Source organism: Polypterus senegalus, chromosome 1 (genome assembly GCF_016835505.1).
Source record: "Polypterus senegalus isolate Bchr_013 chromosome 1, ASM1683550v1, whole genome shotgun sequence".
Classification (NCBI taxonomy): Eukaryota; Metazoa; Chordata; class Cladistia; order Polypteriformes; family Polypteridae; genus Polypterus; species Polypterus senegalus.
Genome location: NC_053154.1, coordinates 40,887,392 through 40,904,176, shown reverse-complemented (window position 1 = coordinate 40,904,176; position 16,785 = coordinate 40,887,392). Strand labels below are relative to the sequence as shown.

At 37.8% G+C, this 16,785-nt stretch overlaps 1 protein-coding gene across 2 annotated transcripts; it reads right to left on the bottom strand.

The window, feature by feature from the left end:
• Window positions 1–50: 50 nt before the first annotated feature.
• Window positions 51–8,816, bottom strand: emc9 (ER membrane protein complex subunit 9). 2 transcript variants are annotated; one of them, XM_039747732.1, is made up of 7 exons: window positions 8,574–8,816; window positions 5,103–5,182; window positions 4,250–4,461; window positions 962–1,038; window positions 756–825; window positions 585–673; window positions 51–456 (listed from the first exon to the last, which is right to left on the bottom strand). In XM_039747732.1, exons 3-7 carry the CDS (start codon window positions 4,454–4,456, stop codon window positions 276–278), a joined length of 624 nt encoding a protein of 207 aa, XP_039603666.1. In that variant the 5' UTR covers window positions 4,457–4,461; window positions 5,103–5,182; window positions 8,574–8,816; the 3' UTR covers window positions 51–275. The 2 variants fall into 2 exon arrangements, with proteins under 2 accessions (XP_039603666.1, XP_039603676.1); XM_039747742.1 differs by having other exon boundaries at window positions 8,740–8,798.
• Between the last annotated feature and the right edge of the window lie 7,969 nt (window positions 8,817–16,785).

The window sequence follows — 16,785 nt, the reverse complement described above, 5'->3', positions numbered from 1 at the left end:
AACACAAAATTGCTGCCATTTTTTAAGTAACCGGCTAACAATGAGTTGTACACAGTTCAACAATTAATGATTTTAATTCTCACAAGCCAGACTAAACAAATGCTCCACTAGGCTAAACAGAATTTCCTTGAAGCTAAACGAGAAAGAAGGAAAAGGAAAAGCGGACCATCTTTCGAGGGCTTGTTTTATGATTACCAGTTTTTTATAATGCTGGAGAAATTCTTGCAGCAATCTTGGTTATAGTAAGAAGTTTGACTTGTGATAGTAAAGCCTCATCAAATAGTCCCATTTGCAGGGTATAGCAGCTCTTCAATTTTAGCATTGATGTGCTGATTGGTCCAGTCCTGGCGTATATCATCAAGGTGGGTGTCAAAGTCCACTAGCTGTCTGTAAGCTTTGGACTCCAAAAGGGCATTGGCTACCCGCTTTGTTTCTTCCCACTGCCTCCACATGATCCTGTAAAAGATGATCCTGTTATATGTAGTTCTTCATCAGAGCAAACTATGGGGCTTGATTCTCAAACAACTATAAGAAATCTCTCGCTAATAATTGTAGACAGGATGTAACCTCAAACAAATACTCACAAGTTCTTATCTTTTAAAATCCACTTTGAATCTTTCTTCTCATACAGGAGGACTGGGGGTATGCCAGAATCAACTTTTGAATTGTCCACCTTTAAACACAAACGAGGCTTTATATGGTCAAATTATTAAAGCAAAAGTAAGATATACTGAAATTAGTTAATAGTGTCTTACCATTACTAAAACAGCGTTCTGGCACTGTTCTGAAATTTTATCCACAATTTTTAGTGCCACTTGATCTGGGCTATGAGAGGAAACAAAACAGTTGTGATGTTTTATTTGTGCTCGAGTAATATTTTAAAATACTGAATATAACAAACAGCAGTTCTTACTAAATGATAAATGGAGACAGACAGATTAGCTTGGCAATTGATAGCTACCTAGTGTTTGTCAGAGCAGCATTTGCTTGATAGTATCCTAGAATCTTCCTTTGTCTCTGCGAACACCAACTGTCAATCTAGGAACAAATTAAATATAAAATTAACAGTTGCTGAAGAAATTTATTGTAGAAAAGGAAAAAAAGTAGCATTGTTGCACACACAAAATTTGTACAACTTAACACAATTGTTAACCACAATCTTAATAACCTTTGTCTTTCTTATTTATACATGTAGGGTATCATTATCTTTGATATTCCAACTTAACTTCAGGGCTTGTTTTTAATATATACACCGATATAAATAAAAGTTGTTTTTTTTTTAATATCTACTAGTGTGAACTTTTTTTGTTACAACAGAAGTGATGTGTATAATTATCATGGCTTCAAGTAGAAGGGATGACAGTTGTTTACCTCCTACTTTTTTTTTTTTACGTAATAAAATTGGGGTAATCAGGCTAAACTATGAATCATAATACAACCTATGCAAAAACAGCTGCTATTCAGCCATTTGATTCAGTGGCATAAAAAGATTTTTTTCACATTTGACTGGACAATATGCTTACTAGTTGTCCACACGTTAAATAAATGCATTTTCAATTTAACACAAAGTCATATTGAAAAGCAAATTTTTTTTTTTAAATACGCGAAAATTGTTGTAAAGTATAAAGAAAATTTTTTTTGACCTCAAAACAAAATACTTGCTTCAGATATCTTAAGTTTTAAATGTTAGACTTCAATCACAAGCCTAACATCAAAACAATTTCAATGACCAAGTTGTGGAAGATTGTCATTGAATCCTGTGAGCAGCCTCTGTGCAACTGATATGTAAATAAATACTAATCTGAACTTCAGAAATGTTTAAATATTGACCATTTATTTCATCATGCTTGACTACACAGAATTTAAATAACATTGCTTACTTTAAACTAAAGAACATTTGCCAGTAACTAATCATCAATCGTCTTGTGTTCCTCCTAGATTTCTAAGTTGATTACAGGTAGGGGGGTTCATTTACTTTACTGTACATGTTTGAGGTTAGAAGATAAGAGCTTTTTTTACTGAAATGACTCAGATGACTACCTCCTTAAATATCGAGTAAAGATTCTAGTGTAATGTTTAAGCAAAAATTTTGGTTGCATGCTCAAAGAATATTTTGTGCAATGATTTTTTTTAATTGACTTGAATATATGAAGTGCAATAACTTATTTTAAAAGGATAAAAAAAAAAATCATGATCCCCAGCCAAATCTCCATCCCAGTTCTGCAAGGAGGAAAAAAAAGGGAAAGTAAAAGAAAAATTCAGGACCTGAAAGTACCAGACAACCACTTTTAATACTGAAACTGGATGACCCATTGATCAGCAACAGACAGGGTTCAAGTAGGACCGAGCTGTATAAAGAGGACTTCTAGAAGCTAGTAGAGGAACAATATGGACATTTCTAAGGGCCAATTTGGCTGCAATAATGCCTTTGGAGAAAAGCCAAACAGAGATGAAAATGAGCATTTATATTTGGACCGAAGTATAGCATGTTACTGAACAAAATATATTTAACTGAATAGCATAGAAAAGGGATAGTGACGCATGTAAATATGTATATTGCACAATATTGTCCCTTTAAATTGGGAGGAATTTGTAGCTATAAGTAGCTAATTGAAAAAGGGCAAGTGTGCTACCGCTGAACAGCAATCAGCTTAGCAAACCAAGGAGAAACACTAGGCCAAAACAAGACTTGCTCTGGATTTGTTAAACTTGGTCTTGGACTTGTTCAGCTCTTCACTGAGACAGCACTTACTCTCTTGATCCACTGCTAGTACTGTGCCACCTACCGTACACTGCAACTCAGCTTATACATCTTAAGCACTAACCTCAGGGGTAAATCAAAAAAGAAAAAGATGCAAGGATAGAGGACCCACGTTAGTTGTGCTATAAACAATATCTTTAAAACATTCTGCTGCCCTGATTTGCCCAAATCAGATACTGATTATACACCCAAAGGTATAATTCTTATTCACGTTAATACAAATTGAGTTAGTAATTGATCAGTGAGGTATGCCTGAAATGGTGGGCTTTTTTTTTTTTTTGCATTCCAGATGAAGCAGGAGAAGATATCTGACCTTAGACTGCTATTTATCTAGGGGGTTCAGTAGTGGGATTGGGTAATAAGATGGGACAAACAAGAGAAGTACTCATTTATTTTCTTTTTGACTATGCTGGTTAGATACAGCATTGTATTTCATAAGTGGACGTGGCATAGATTCCAAGATATCTAAACAGACATGGCCTTTGAATGGAATAAGATGGGCGAGTTTCCAAAAACAACCAGGAGTCTTAGAAAATAATGAGTACCTTTTATACAAGCATACCCATTACTTTTTTCTGGTTTTCTGATACTCCTCCTAATCAGCCATTTTACAAGTGAGTAAAATATCCAAATTTGTTAAAGTTGCCCCAGAATTACCAAAATGTGAATTTAATGTGTTCTGTCTGGCCACCAATGATACTGTTGACACAAGAGGTAGCCAGCTTTAGAAGAAGCACTTAGTGATTAATAAATAAGCCGGAAAGCATTTAGATTTTGAAGGATTTTGGAGAAACAATTTTAAATGAACAATCAATGTTAAGATGGAACATAAGATGTTATTAGAGCTACAATGTTTTCAGAAAACCCACCCCAGGCAGTTTAAGGACTAAAGGGACTCTGAGAACTGTATATTTTGCAGTTCATTTAGGTAAGTGTGATGGACAGAAGACACTATTTTAGAAATGATGGGCTTGCATTTCCACATAGACATTTTTGTGCTCACAGAGAAGCAAATACTCAAACGGTTTACACTTGCAAATACCAGCAAATGACTCTGCTGGTACAGATGTGGTGAACACATCCAGGTGACCTTTAGCTATTGTTGCACTGTTGTTCTCCACTACAGAAGTATTCAGTTCCTCACATATTCTTAAAGTGGAATGAGCAAAATACCTGCTATTCATGAATCATCTTTACATTACTGTATATATAAAACATATATTAAACTTTTATGTGTATTTACACTTGGATGCTCATGCGTGTTATCATTTAATTCAAAAATAAATTTAAATTATTCTCACCACTACAACAAGCTCATTGTTTACATCTAAAATATGTATTTTCCTTGTTTCTTACACTATGACCTGAATCAGAAACAATGACAATCTTTCTATTAAATTATAAAACAGGCACCTAATAAATTACTGTATGCAAGTTTTCCTTTTGCAATAAACTACACACATCACGTGTAAAGTAATTGATGTATACCTGGTGTAAAGCAACTTCTGTCATTGCAGAGAGAGAAAGACAGGAGTGAAAAAGTGGCACACAGTCTTCAATATATACACATCCTCCTTCAGGGCTGTTGGCGCTTCTATCTGAAAGCAGCACACCGTTGATGGAGCAGTGTGGATAACGGTAGGCGTGCAGGAATAGCTTCACGTAGGCCTGTGCAGATATTTCAACTTCACACATATTTCCTGAAGATATTAAGCAGAGTTAACTAGTAAATGACATTGTGCTTTGGGTGGGTGATTCCAACTGACACTACAGTTTAATTTTATTAAAGATATTTGTTACAAGTTATAAATTAAAATATTAGTTAACAAAATTACACGTATACTCTTCAATTTCTTTAAAAGCCACTTAAGAGTGTGTATAATTCTAATAAACATGTTCCCTAAAAAATTACTCGGAGCAGTTCTTACCATACATAGAGAGAGAGGAGCATGTGCTGATATAGCGCATTGCCATACCCACCACATGACGACCACCTCAGAATCCCAGATCAGGACCCGAGTGCAGCCATGCGACTGGTGACACCTCAGCACCACACTACTGCAGGTGGACTGGAACAGTGCAAGGTTTTTTTTATGGTGGCTGGAGTGCCAATTTTGCCACCAACCCCCCAGTTTTTCCCTGCAGGTTGGAGGGCCTGCTTGCAGGGCTGGATGCAGGTTAACGTCATACCCAGGACTAAACAATTGCAGGTTAAGGGCCTTGCTCAAGGGTCCTGCTGGCATTTACGGGATTTGAACCGGCAACCTTCCAATTGCCAGTGCAGATCCCTAGCATCAGAGCCACATATAAACATATCACAGTGATATATATGAATACCCACCTGAGATCTTCTAGCACCAATCTCTTCAATACTACAAAATGTCTTGGTAACTTTTCATTCACCTCTGTGGCATCACCTCCCTGAAAACACAACTCAGATATGTGAATTTCCATTCACTTCAACATTCATTTGGCTCCTTTGACCCTCCCTGCACTTCATTTTCTCCATTCTGTCAGTCATATTCAACTTTTAAAATGTAATTGACTAGCAGTAGAAACAAACAGTACAAGCCTGGAAAGAGGTGCAAGAGTATTATAAGGTGGCATAAACTTAATAATAGTGCATGGCGATATAAAAATACCAAATTTTAAACAAAAACAACCTTGCAATGAAGCCACCCCTTTAGAATGTCAAAAGAAGCCATCCAGTCACTAATTTTCTGAACCCGTCCAGTTCACTGTTAATTGTTTAGGGAGGGTTATATCCTACCCTGGTGGTACTAGACGCAACGTTGTATCAGTGAACTACATTCTCATAATTCAAGTTGACAGTCAGCCTATAATCACATTGGTTAGTACTGCTGCTACATGGTTCCCATGCCCTGGCTTCAAACTCAACAACCAGCCGTTCCACCCATTTCTTCATGGCCTTTACTCCCCCATCCCCATAGAGGATGCAGATTAGGCTAACTGGTGGCTCTAAATTGGCTGGTGTGTAAGCAGGTCTTCTGCTGCCTTGTCCTGGGATATTTCTTGCCTTATGCAGGTTACTTCCAGAATAGGCCACACCTGCCAGTGGCCCTGCATTAGATTTACTGGGTTTAGAAAGTATTCACTGACATTTAACCTAGCATGAACATCTTCAAAAACTCAGTGGAAATGTACAAATTCTACACGGACACTAACCAAGCTGGTAAATGACCCCCATCTACCTGAGCTGTGATCTCAGCAACAACATCGATCAGTCAGCGCAATTCTCGGAAGGTCAAAAAATAAATAAAAATGAGCATATGAGAGTATATTCATTAGGTTCTTTTACTATACAACTGTAAATAAATTAAGTACTTAAGCATTGCGTTGGCCTGTTTTTTTTAATTTACCTTGTAATCAACAAAGAGTGGAAGCTCAGTTGCACAAGGACTAGCCCCGTTTCCTCGGTTCAATCCTCAGTCAGTCCATGTAATTGCAGTTCACTTTGCCCAAATTTGGAAAATTCATTTGGTAATATACAGTTGTGCTCATATGTTTAAATACATCTGGCAAAATGTGTAAAATGTTAGGCATTTCTGGAATATGAGTGATTAGACAAAACACCCTCCTTTTATTAAGGAATAGTGCTCCGGTAAAGGCATTTATCATCACACAATTGTGTATCCCCTTTAGTAAGCATAACGATAACTGAACTAACTTATTGATTAATAGTTAAATACCTAGAATGTTTGGTCTGATAATATTTACTCAAGTTGATAACAAAAAAAAAGTGGTTCAGGTGGCTATGAAGGGTAAGAATCCACCTTTGTGCTTTGTTTAATTGTAATTAGTGTCTGTGTATAAATAGTCATTGAGTTTTTGGTACTTTTCTATTATCGTGATGTAAATCGTATTATCGTGACGCACCCAAAGGGGACATTAGGGATCTATAGGTAATTATGCTCAACCCCCACTAACTTTAAGGTTAGTATTTGTGGTTGGGGTAGGCCAGTCTAATAATTTAAGACAGTGGGGGCAGTAGCCCCACCGATTTGCGTCACAAGAATTAAAATCCATCACGATATTAGAAAAGTACTCTATTATTTTTTTCTCAGCTCTTGAGAAACCCTTGTGCATTTCATCCAGAGCTGCACCGAGACTGCTGGTTACTGAAGCATGGGAAAACCTGCTAAAAAATCTGAGAAAAAGTAGTTTAGCATTGTATACCAGGAAAATGATATAAAAAGAAATGTTATCCAAATATTTGAAAATACTAATCAGTAGTAATCAAGCTGTAATCAAGAATTGACAAATTAGGGGTTGTGTAAATATCAAGCCATGGTCTGGTAGACCAAGAAAGATTTCAGACACAACAACTAAGAAACTTTCAACCGACATGCAGACTGATCTGAAACAAAGTGGCGTGGCTGTTTCAGCATGAACAATAAATAAATAGGGAACAAAAAAATCGTCAAAATGGCAGAGTTAACTGGGAAAAAAGTCATTGCTACACCAGTGCCACAAAACAGCATTTAGAGAAACCTCAGAATATGTGGAAAAAAATCATACAAAGTAATGAGACCAAAATGGAACTTCAGAGCCACAGCTATTAACCCTGTGTTTGGTGAGACGTCATACCAAGAAACCTACACCATCCGCAGTGTGAAGCAGGGGGGTGTGTGAGATACTGCGGCACACAAAAGTCCAAATTGATGGCATTTTACTGAAAATATCAGAGGAAAATCTGGATACATCAGCCCAGAGGCTGCATATGGATTTTCAGAAATGACAATCAGCTGAAACATAAGGCCAAATCAACCCTTCAGTGGCTGCAGGAGAAGAAAAGTGAAGGTTTTGGAGTGGCCATCACAGTCTCCTGACATGAACATCACTGAGCCACTTCAGGGAGATCTCAAACATGCAGTTAATGCAAGACAAAAAAAAAAAACAAAATTTACAGGACCTGGAGGCCTTTTACCAAGGAGAATGGGCAGCTTTGCCACCTGAAAAAAACTCACAAAAGACACAGAGAAGTCGTCACTGTTTCTAAAGGGGGCTATCCTTACTATTAAGAGCTATGAATGTGCAAACCATCCTATTATTTACTTTACTGCTATGGTTTGTTTAATGATGGTGCTATTCTGTGATGCCCACTTTTTAAATGGCGCGAGCACAGCTCTGTCGCCTCATCTTCCTGCCTATCACCACGCTAAATATTCCAAACTTGCTTCTTAACGGTCTCAAAGAAGACCATTTTACGTCGGCTGCAATTCAGAAGTAGCTCGTTATTATTTATAATTAATATATGCTCCGCGATGCTTCCTGCTTTGCCACCATCTGATGGCAACCACAACAGGTGTAGGCACAGTGGACAGACGGAGACAGGAGTCGTCATTCCGAATTAAACGGAAAGCCACAGGCGATTCGGTCCTCGCAACGTTTCATTCCAGAGGCGTGTCTCAGCCATATATGGCGTCTTCTGGGTGTAATTCTGTTGTTTTTTTGCGGCCACATGGCTATGGTCAGCTGATTTGTTACAAATTCAGTCGTTTTAGACCGGTAGGCTTCCTTGTGCTTTATTTACCGTGTAGAATCGTTTAAATAATGATGATGTCAGTCTTCGTTTGTATTAGGACTCATTTACGATACTAACAGTTTGGTCGCTTTAACCAACTGCTGCCACTGATTTTTCACTTATCACATTTATTTCTCGCCTTCCGTATATTTGAACACGAACTGCGTGTATGTTACTAGGATGTACTGCTCCTTGAATGCCTTCACGAGGGCCGAGCAATAAGTAAAGTTTATGATGTTAGAAGATTTGAATTCAACGTGTACGTACCTAACGGCAGAACCGTGCAGCCCCTTTTAGGGCGCCGTCTTCAGGCCTGTACTTCACTTCCTGTCCGTTTCTGTTCTGCTTCTTTACCGTCCAAAATTCATCTCATGTTTCCACTTATTTCAAAAACACACCAATATGAAAGAAAATTGCCCCCAATGGTTTATACCTCTAAGGCGCTTCCGCTCTTATCGGATAAGTTCACGCCGGTCACAAAACGACGTTATGCGCATGCGCGACCCTGCGTGTAACCTCCTATTTGCAATTCCCGCCCCTAAATGTCAAGGACGCCACGCTGCGGTGTCAGTACGTCTCTGTGCCGGGCAGCTCTGTGTCTTACTACTGGTGAGTATTAGTAACAAATTCAGGAGGAACACAGGATGTTTGTCTAAATACATATTTATCACTTGTATCTAATATATCAAAGAAAACACGAAGCAGTTCATGGAAACTATAACTAAATAATGCTTAAAACAGAAAATCCAGAGCATAAAAACACTTCCGGTTGGATTTGCCTTTTTTAATTCCTGAGGTGTCAATGATAAATTGTCCATCTAGCTCTGTGAAGAGGATTGCCTGTGTTCTGTTTTCTGTATTGTATGTACCCCATTTTTGGATTGCATTTAATTTTGGCACAAACAGTCTTCCATAGTCACAGGTTATGCCTACTCACAAATAAGACCTTCCATTCATCCTAAACGTTCGGTACTGGGTGAGATGCAGACACAGACAGAACAGGCATGCCCTTCATATATAGTGACTGGGTGAGAATTTGAACCATAAACAGTGATAAGCTGTGGCATCAGTGCTGTCTATGCTGCCTCATAAGAAAAGCTTCCTTCATTTTCTATCTCTAACCTTCCTGTCCATGTCAGGGTTGTGGGGTCAGTTGGTGTCATTTCCTATCCCATTACCCTGGAGGCAAAGTGTGAAACAACAGTGTACAGGGCACCAGCCTATCACAAAGCACCCACACAAATAGTGGGCCAGTTTACACCAGTGAGTGGGGAAGCATGGCTGGATTTAGTATTTTGTAATATTTAAGATATAATTAATAATAATAATAATTAATAATGATACATTTTATTTATTTGTAGGCACCTTTCTAAACACTCAAGGACACAGAACAATGGATGAAACACACAAACAAAACTACAAAATTTAAAATCAGACAGAGCAAATGTAGTCAAAGAGAAAAAGCAGTATTAAACAAATGAGTTTTGTTTTGATTTGAAAGTGAAAATGATTCAATATTTCTAAGCTCAGATGGTAGTGAGTTCCAGAGCTGGGGAGCAGAGCAACTGAATGGTCTGATCCCCATGGTGGTAAGACGAATGAAGGGGATGGATGAAGAGAATCTAAGGGTACGGGAGGGAATGGCAACATGGAGAAGTTCAGACAGATATGGAGGGGCAAGGTTTTGGATAGCCTTAAAAGTTAGTAGGAGAATTTTGAATTGAATTCGGAACTTAACTGGAAGCCAGTGAAGCTGCTGCCAGACAGGAGTGATATGGTGAATAGAGGGGGTTCTAGTAATGATGTGGGCAGCTGAATTCTGGACCAGTTGAAGCGTATAAAGAGATTTGCGAGAAAGACCAAAGAAAAGGGAACTGCAGTAATCCAGACGAGAGGTGACAAGGCTATGAACAAGAACAGCAGTGGTAGGGAGTGAGGGGGTGCGAATACGATTAATGTTACACAGGTGGAAATATGCAGACCGGGAGATGTTACTGATGTGAGACTGAAAGGATAAAGTACTGTTAAGGGTGACACCCAGACTCTTAACCTGTGGGGAAAGGGAGACAGAGGGATTATCAACAGCAAATGAAAAATGATCAGTTTTGGATAATGTTGATTTTGTACCAATGAGGAGAACCTCAGTTTTGTCACTATTTAATTTAAGAAAATTTGAAGAAAACCAAGATTTGATTTCTGCTACCCAATCAATAAGCAAGGAGGGTTGAAAGGAAACAGTAGGTTTGCTAGTGAGATAGAGCTGGGTGTCATCAGCATAACAGTGGAAGCTAATGTTATATTTATGAAAGATGTTTCCAAGGGGAAGGAGGTGAATAATGAAAAGGAGGGACCCCAGGACAGAGCCCTGGGACACACCTGAAGTAACAGCGGTGGGTTGGGATGTGAAAGTTTTAAGCTGAACAAACTGAGTTCGGCCTGAGAGGTAGGATCTGAACCAGTCTGGTGGAATGTGGGTAATGCCAATTGAAGATAATCTATTAAGATGAATAGTGTGACAAATTGAATCAAAAGCCAGAGAATTCAGTGTGTAGAGATGATTGAACCATTAGGATCTAGTGAATGTAATAGTGAAATGGATGTAAATCTTGCATCACTCAAAGATAACTTCAGAGCTTAGTCAGCAGCAGTATAAGCAGCTTTAGAGTGAGCCACCAGCACCAGGGACCACAGTTATATGATCACTATTTTAGTATGGCTAAGCTACAAATCCTTCTAAGGATAGTGAGTGTCCTTAAGACTGGGCTTACACTGTGTGATTTTAGGAAATTGTGGTCAAGCAACTGCTCACAGTGCACAGTAGAGATAGTTGCATGAGCTCTTTTGTTCTAATGACACGGCATGCCATGACGCTGGTCCTTGGCGTATATGTGCACATGGCCATATTAAGGAAAAATCGAGCAGCATGTGTCTAGAACAGGTATATTAGGAAGCACTTCAGAAGGGTTAGATCATGTGTCACCAATATTCTGGAATTCTACCAGGTTAATCATCATCATTTTTGAAAGCTTTTGATAAGTTCACACATGAGAAACCAGAGATCAAATAAAAATAAATGCTAACTCAAGATGCAGTGTGCAGAGGGCTCCAAAATTGGTTTAAACACTGGGAACAAAGTTATGGTGAGAGAATTTTATTTTTCAAAAGAAAATGATATTTTTAATGTACATAAATTAACGTAATAGATATATAACAGGCTGGTTATGTTTACAGGTGATACCAAACTAAGTGAAAAGAGAGATAATCTAGAATTGGCAAAACCATTACAGACAGACCAGGACAGATTTCAGGCAACTTTGTGCAAGGGTAAGATTTTAGGAGCCTTCAAAACCTGACACATTGTTATTTTGGAGAAATTAAGTGAATAGGATTGGTGAAATTCTTGGGCTGAAAGTCTCGTTCTCATCAAAATTAATGAACAGGCTTCCATTTTATACAGAAAAAGAAATAAAAGTGATGCTTCCTGATAAACAGCTGGAAACATGGACATTATTAAACCAACCAAAATAAGAAACCTACAGGTATGGCATGGTGCTGCCTTAAAAGCCCTAAAGAAATACTGGGTAAAAGCTATAAAGAACACTGAAACTCTGAAAAGTCGAAGTAAAATCAGGCCAGAGTTAATATTATATTAGTTTTCATGGAATAGGAGACAGGAAAGTAAAGAGTGTGAAAGAATCCATTTAACATTTGAGAAATTTGGCAAAAATAAATGTAGAAATGATATTTCAGCTGTTGTAGTCATGGTGTTTACTGGAGAGAAAAATATAATCCATCCATCCATGTTTTTTCTTAACCTAGGGATTACGTAAATTAAAACTGAAAAGTAGTGGTACGAATCTGTCTCTTGTGGTCACAGGCTGTGGGCTTAGACTTACAGTCTCTCTGTCTCTGGATATTTTTATCTCTTCTACAGCTGTAGAAAATATAACAGTTTTGGTTTTTTTTTTAATACTTGTGCGTGTGGCCTTACCTTTACAGTCACCTTACTACCTCACTGGCAATACACCAAGGCAATAGATGACCTCATACTGGACTAGACAATTCATCTTCTGTAATAAATGCTTATGGAAAAGTGCATGAAAAAATGACTGTGACATGTGACCATTTTGCCTCAGTCTGATGGGTTCCTTGTCTCATTTGTTCCCTTATTTGCCTGATAAGTGTATCTTTTTGCTTGTCAGCTATCTCACTGTGTTTTTCAGTTGCTTGTCTTAATATTTTGATTCTGTCTTTAAACAACACGAGCTTACACTGCTAGCAGTCCTCCGTGAATATACAGTATAACATTTTTAGCCCAATTAAATAAAAAGCTTGGGTATGTAAATGGATGATGACTTCAGTTAACACAAGTGTGACAAAGTTTAAAAATGGGTGGATGTGTAGAAGAAAACAAAAATAAATTTCAAGTTTTGATTCAGAGATAAATAAGGCAAATGTGTTTTAATATATAACATTCTAAAACCTATTTCATCAAATTCAGGAGAACTGGATTGGGTGGCAGTCCGTCGCAAAGATCACTCACACACATCCACACTCAGATATGAGCATATTTGGAATTAGATTAGATTAGAAAAGATAAAAATTTAATCCCATGGGGAAATTCAAGTGCATACAGCAGCAGAAACATAAAAAATACAGATACAGACTCACAGAGAAGGGTCCTGAGTTGCCTCGAAAGCTTACGTATTGTAATCTCTTTAGTTAGCCAATAAAATGCATCATTTTGCTTGATTTCTCACTACAGCTAATCAATAACAACAACAACATTTATTTCTATAGCATGTTTTCATACAAATAATGTAACTCAAAGTGCTTTACAATACAATACAATACAATTTATTTTTGTATAGCCCAAAATCACACAAGAAGTGCCGCAATGGGCTTCAATGGGCTTTTTGCCTCTTGACAGCCCCCCAGCCTTGACTTTGTAAGAAGACAAGGAACAAATCCCAAAAAAACCCAGCAGGGTAAAAATGGAAGAAACCTTGGGAAAGGCAGTTCAAAGAGAGACCCCTTTCCAGGTAGGTTGGGCATGCAGTGGGTGTCAAAAAGAAGGGGGTCAACACAATACAATACACAGAACAGAACAAATCCTCAATACAGTATAAAAATAAAAATTTAGAAGTACGTAGCAGAATTTAACAATGGATGACATCACATAATATGATTTGGATTTATTTATAGTCCTGTAGACCTCATCCATCAAGCTGCCTCCCCCATTTGGCCATTCCACAGCTGAAACAGTGCTGGGCCAGCCAATCCGATGAAAGGACTCTCTTTCCCATGATTCCAGTGATCCCCCATCAGGGATGATTTTACCATAAGCAGGCACAAGAACTTGGCAGGTGGGCCATGGCACCAAGTGCCACATTTGAGTACCGAGAACAGAAACAGAATAGGTATGGGTTAGTATCAAATTATAACTATCATGTTACTTATGTTTAGTGCTAATGACTGACAACAGAGATGCAGTATGTACAGTAAATCACCAGCTCTAGTCAGGATATGCTAAACTGAAGTAGTGAGTCTTCAGCTGGGATTTAAAAGCTGAGACCAAAGGGGCATCTCTTATTGTAGCAGGCCGACTACTCCACACTTTAGGGGCCCTGTAACTAAAAGCTCGACCTCCCACTGTTATTTTATTAATCCTTGGATTCATAAGCAGACCGGCATCTTGAGATCTTAATGAGCGTTCTGGTTTGTAAGTCATGATAAGTCCAGACAAGTAAGCCAGACCTTGGCCATTTAATGCTTTATATGTTAAAAGGAGGATTTTGAAATCTGCCCTAAATCTAACCGAGAGCCAGTGTAAGGATTTAAGAACTGGAATTATATGTTCGTATTTTCTTGTTCTTGTAATAATTCTTGTAGCAGCATTTTGAATTAACTGGAGGCTGTATAAAGAACAGTTTGAACATCCAGTGAACACCGCATTGCAGTAGTCAATCCTACTAGAAATAAATGCATGAATCCAAGTGGAAGCATGTAAAGTGAAAACAGTAAAGGTCCCAGTACTGAGCCCTGCGGGACAACATATCTCAATTCTGTGTATTATGATGGAGTACTGTCAGCACCTTTCTGTACATATTGGAATCAATTTGATAAATAAGAACTAAACCAAGTGAGCACGGTGCCAGTAAGCCCAACATCATTTTCTAGCCTGTGCAGTAAAATAGAATGGTCAATGGTGTCAAACACTGCACTTAAGTCTAGCAACATAATTACAGTGGAGTTTCCTTCATCAGAGGATATCAGAATGTCATTTACAACCCACGTTAGTGCCGCTTCTGTACCATGACCAGTGCGGAAACCAGACTGGAATTTCTCAAGTAAATTGTAATGCGTAAGGTGTGACTGAAGCTGACTGGCGACTACTTTTTCAAGTATTTTAGAGAGAAAGGGTAAATTTGAAATAGGCCTATAATTATTTAGTATGTGTGGGTCTAGGTCTGACTTTTTAAGTAATGGTTTAATGACTGACACATTTAGTGCATCAGGTATTGTGCCATGCAATAATGAACTATTGATAAAGTTTAGAATAGGCTCTGCAAGAACATCCATGGCACATTTTACTAGTTTTGTTGGCACTGGATCTAGGGAACAAGTAGTGGGCTTCATTTTAGAAATTAAAGTTAAGACTTCCTGCTCAGTTACAGGATTAAAATTACTAAAGTGCTGAATGCAATGTGAGACAGGGTCTGCTAAGCTAGTATTTGGTTTGTACTGTGATGCTGAGATCTGGGATCTTATATTTTTAAAAGTTCATAAAGTCTGTACTGCTAGTGTCTGTTGGTATTTTGTACTGTTGATCTGAATTGCCATTTGTTAATTTAGCCACTGTTCTAAACAGTACCCAGGATTTTTATTATTGCTATCTATTATTGTAGAATAGTATTCTGAGCGAGCTTTAAAGAGGGCTTTTTTATATTTATTAACACTCTCTGTCCATGCAATTTGAAAGACATGTAGCTTTGTTGTTCTCCATCTGCACTCCAGTTTTCAACACTCTAATTTAAGAGCTTGAGTGTTTTCATTAAACCAGGGAGAGTTTCTATGTGCTTTGATCACTTTTGTTTTAAGGGGAGCCACTGTGTCCAGAGCATCTCTCAAGGTCACATTATAATGTGATGTTAGCTGATCTAAATTGTTTTCCACACTTACATTTGATGTTAACTGATCTAAATGGTTTTCCACAATTACACTCGACTTACTCAAAGTATCTACAAATTTTGAAGCAGAATTACAATCTAGATGTCGCACTGTCTTTGTTTTAATCTATGAGTGCGTTGGCAAGGGCAGAACTAAATCAAATGTAATTAAGTAGTGATCGGAAATAACTTCATTTAATGGAGTAATATTTAAATTTTGAATTTCAACTTTGTAAGTTATAATTAAATCTAATGTGTGGTTATGATTATGAGTTGGACCTTTGACAATCTGACAAAATCCTACTGAATTTAACAAATAAGTAAAACATTTGCTAAAAGTATCAGTTTCCACATCAATGTGATTATTAAAATCCCCCATCAGTACTACGTGATCATAATTTATAGCCAAATCAGATAGAAGGTTGCTGGTGGTCTGTAGACTAGCACTATATTTGTGTTTGAATCTGTTTTAATATTTAAAATGAATGCCTCAAAGTATGTAAAGTTGCCTAGATTTTTAGACATGATTTGCATTTTGTTACAATGAATTATTCCAAGGCCTCCTCCTCGACCAGAATCTCTAGACTTATGAAGGAACAAGTATCCATCTGGTGACGCCTCAGCTAGGGGAACAGTGTCACATTTACTAAGCCAGGTTTCAGTGAGAAGACACAGATCAGATTTTGTACTTAATATAACATCATTTACCAAAACAGCTTTAGTGCCAAGAGAGCGAATGTTCAATAAGCAGCATTTAAAACTGCATGGTTCTTTCTGAACTAGTGATATATTTTTTGTTTTAATTTGAAGTAAATTTCTATTACAGATGCCCCTGGTGGAGGGTCTGGTTTTATCCCTTGGTCTAATTATACACCTTATTTTTTGGTTATCAATTAATTTAAGGTTTGTATCAAGACTAAATCTGCTGGATGCCCCACAACAGGGATGAAAAAGGAAAGATTAAAAAAGAAAAATATAAAAATAAGATTAGGCAATACTAAGTAACAAAGAATAAAGTAAGGTCTGATGGCCAGGAGGACACAAAAAACAACAAAAAAAACAAACTCCAGACTACCTAACATAAATGACCTCAATCAGTCCTCATGGTTTTCAGGCTTCACGTGGAAGAATTAGATGATGATGGTCATGTGGACCTCTGGCCTTTAATCCATCAATGTCGGGACAGCACGATACTTTGATTAGGTGGTGGTGGCGCAGATCACCACCACAGAAAACCGGTGAAAGAACAACAGAGAAAGTAGTGGTTACTATGGATTGCGGAGCCATGATAAAAACGATAATTCAATGCA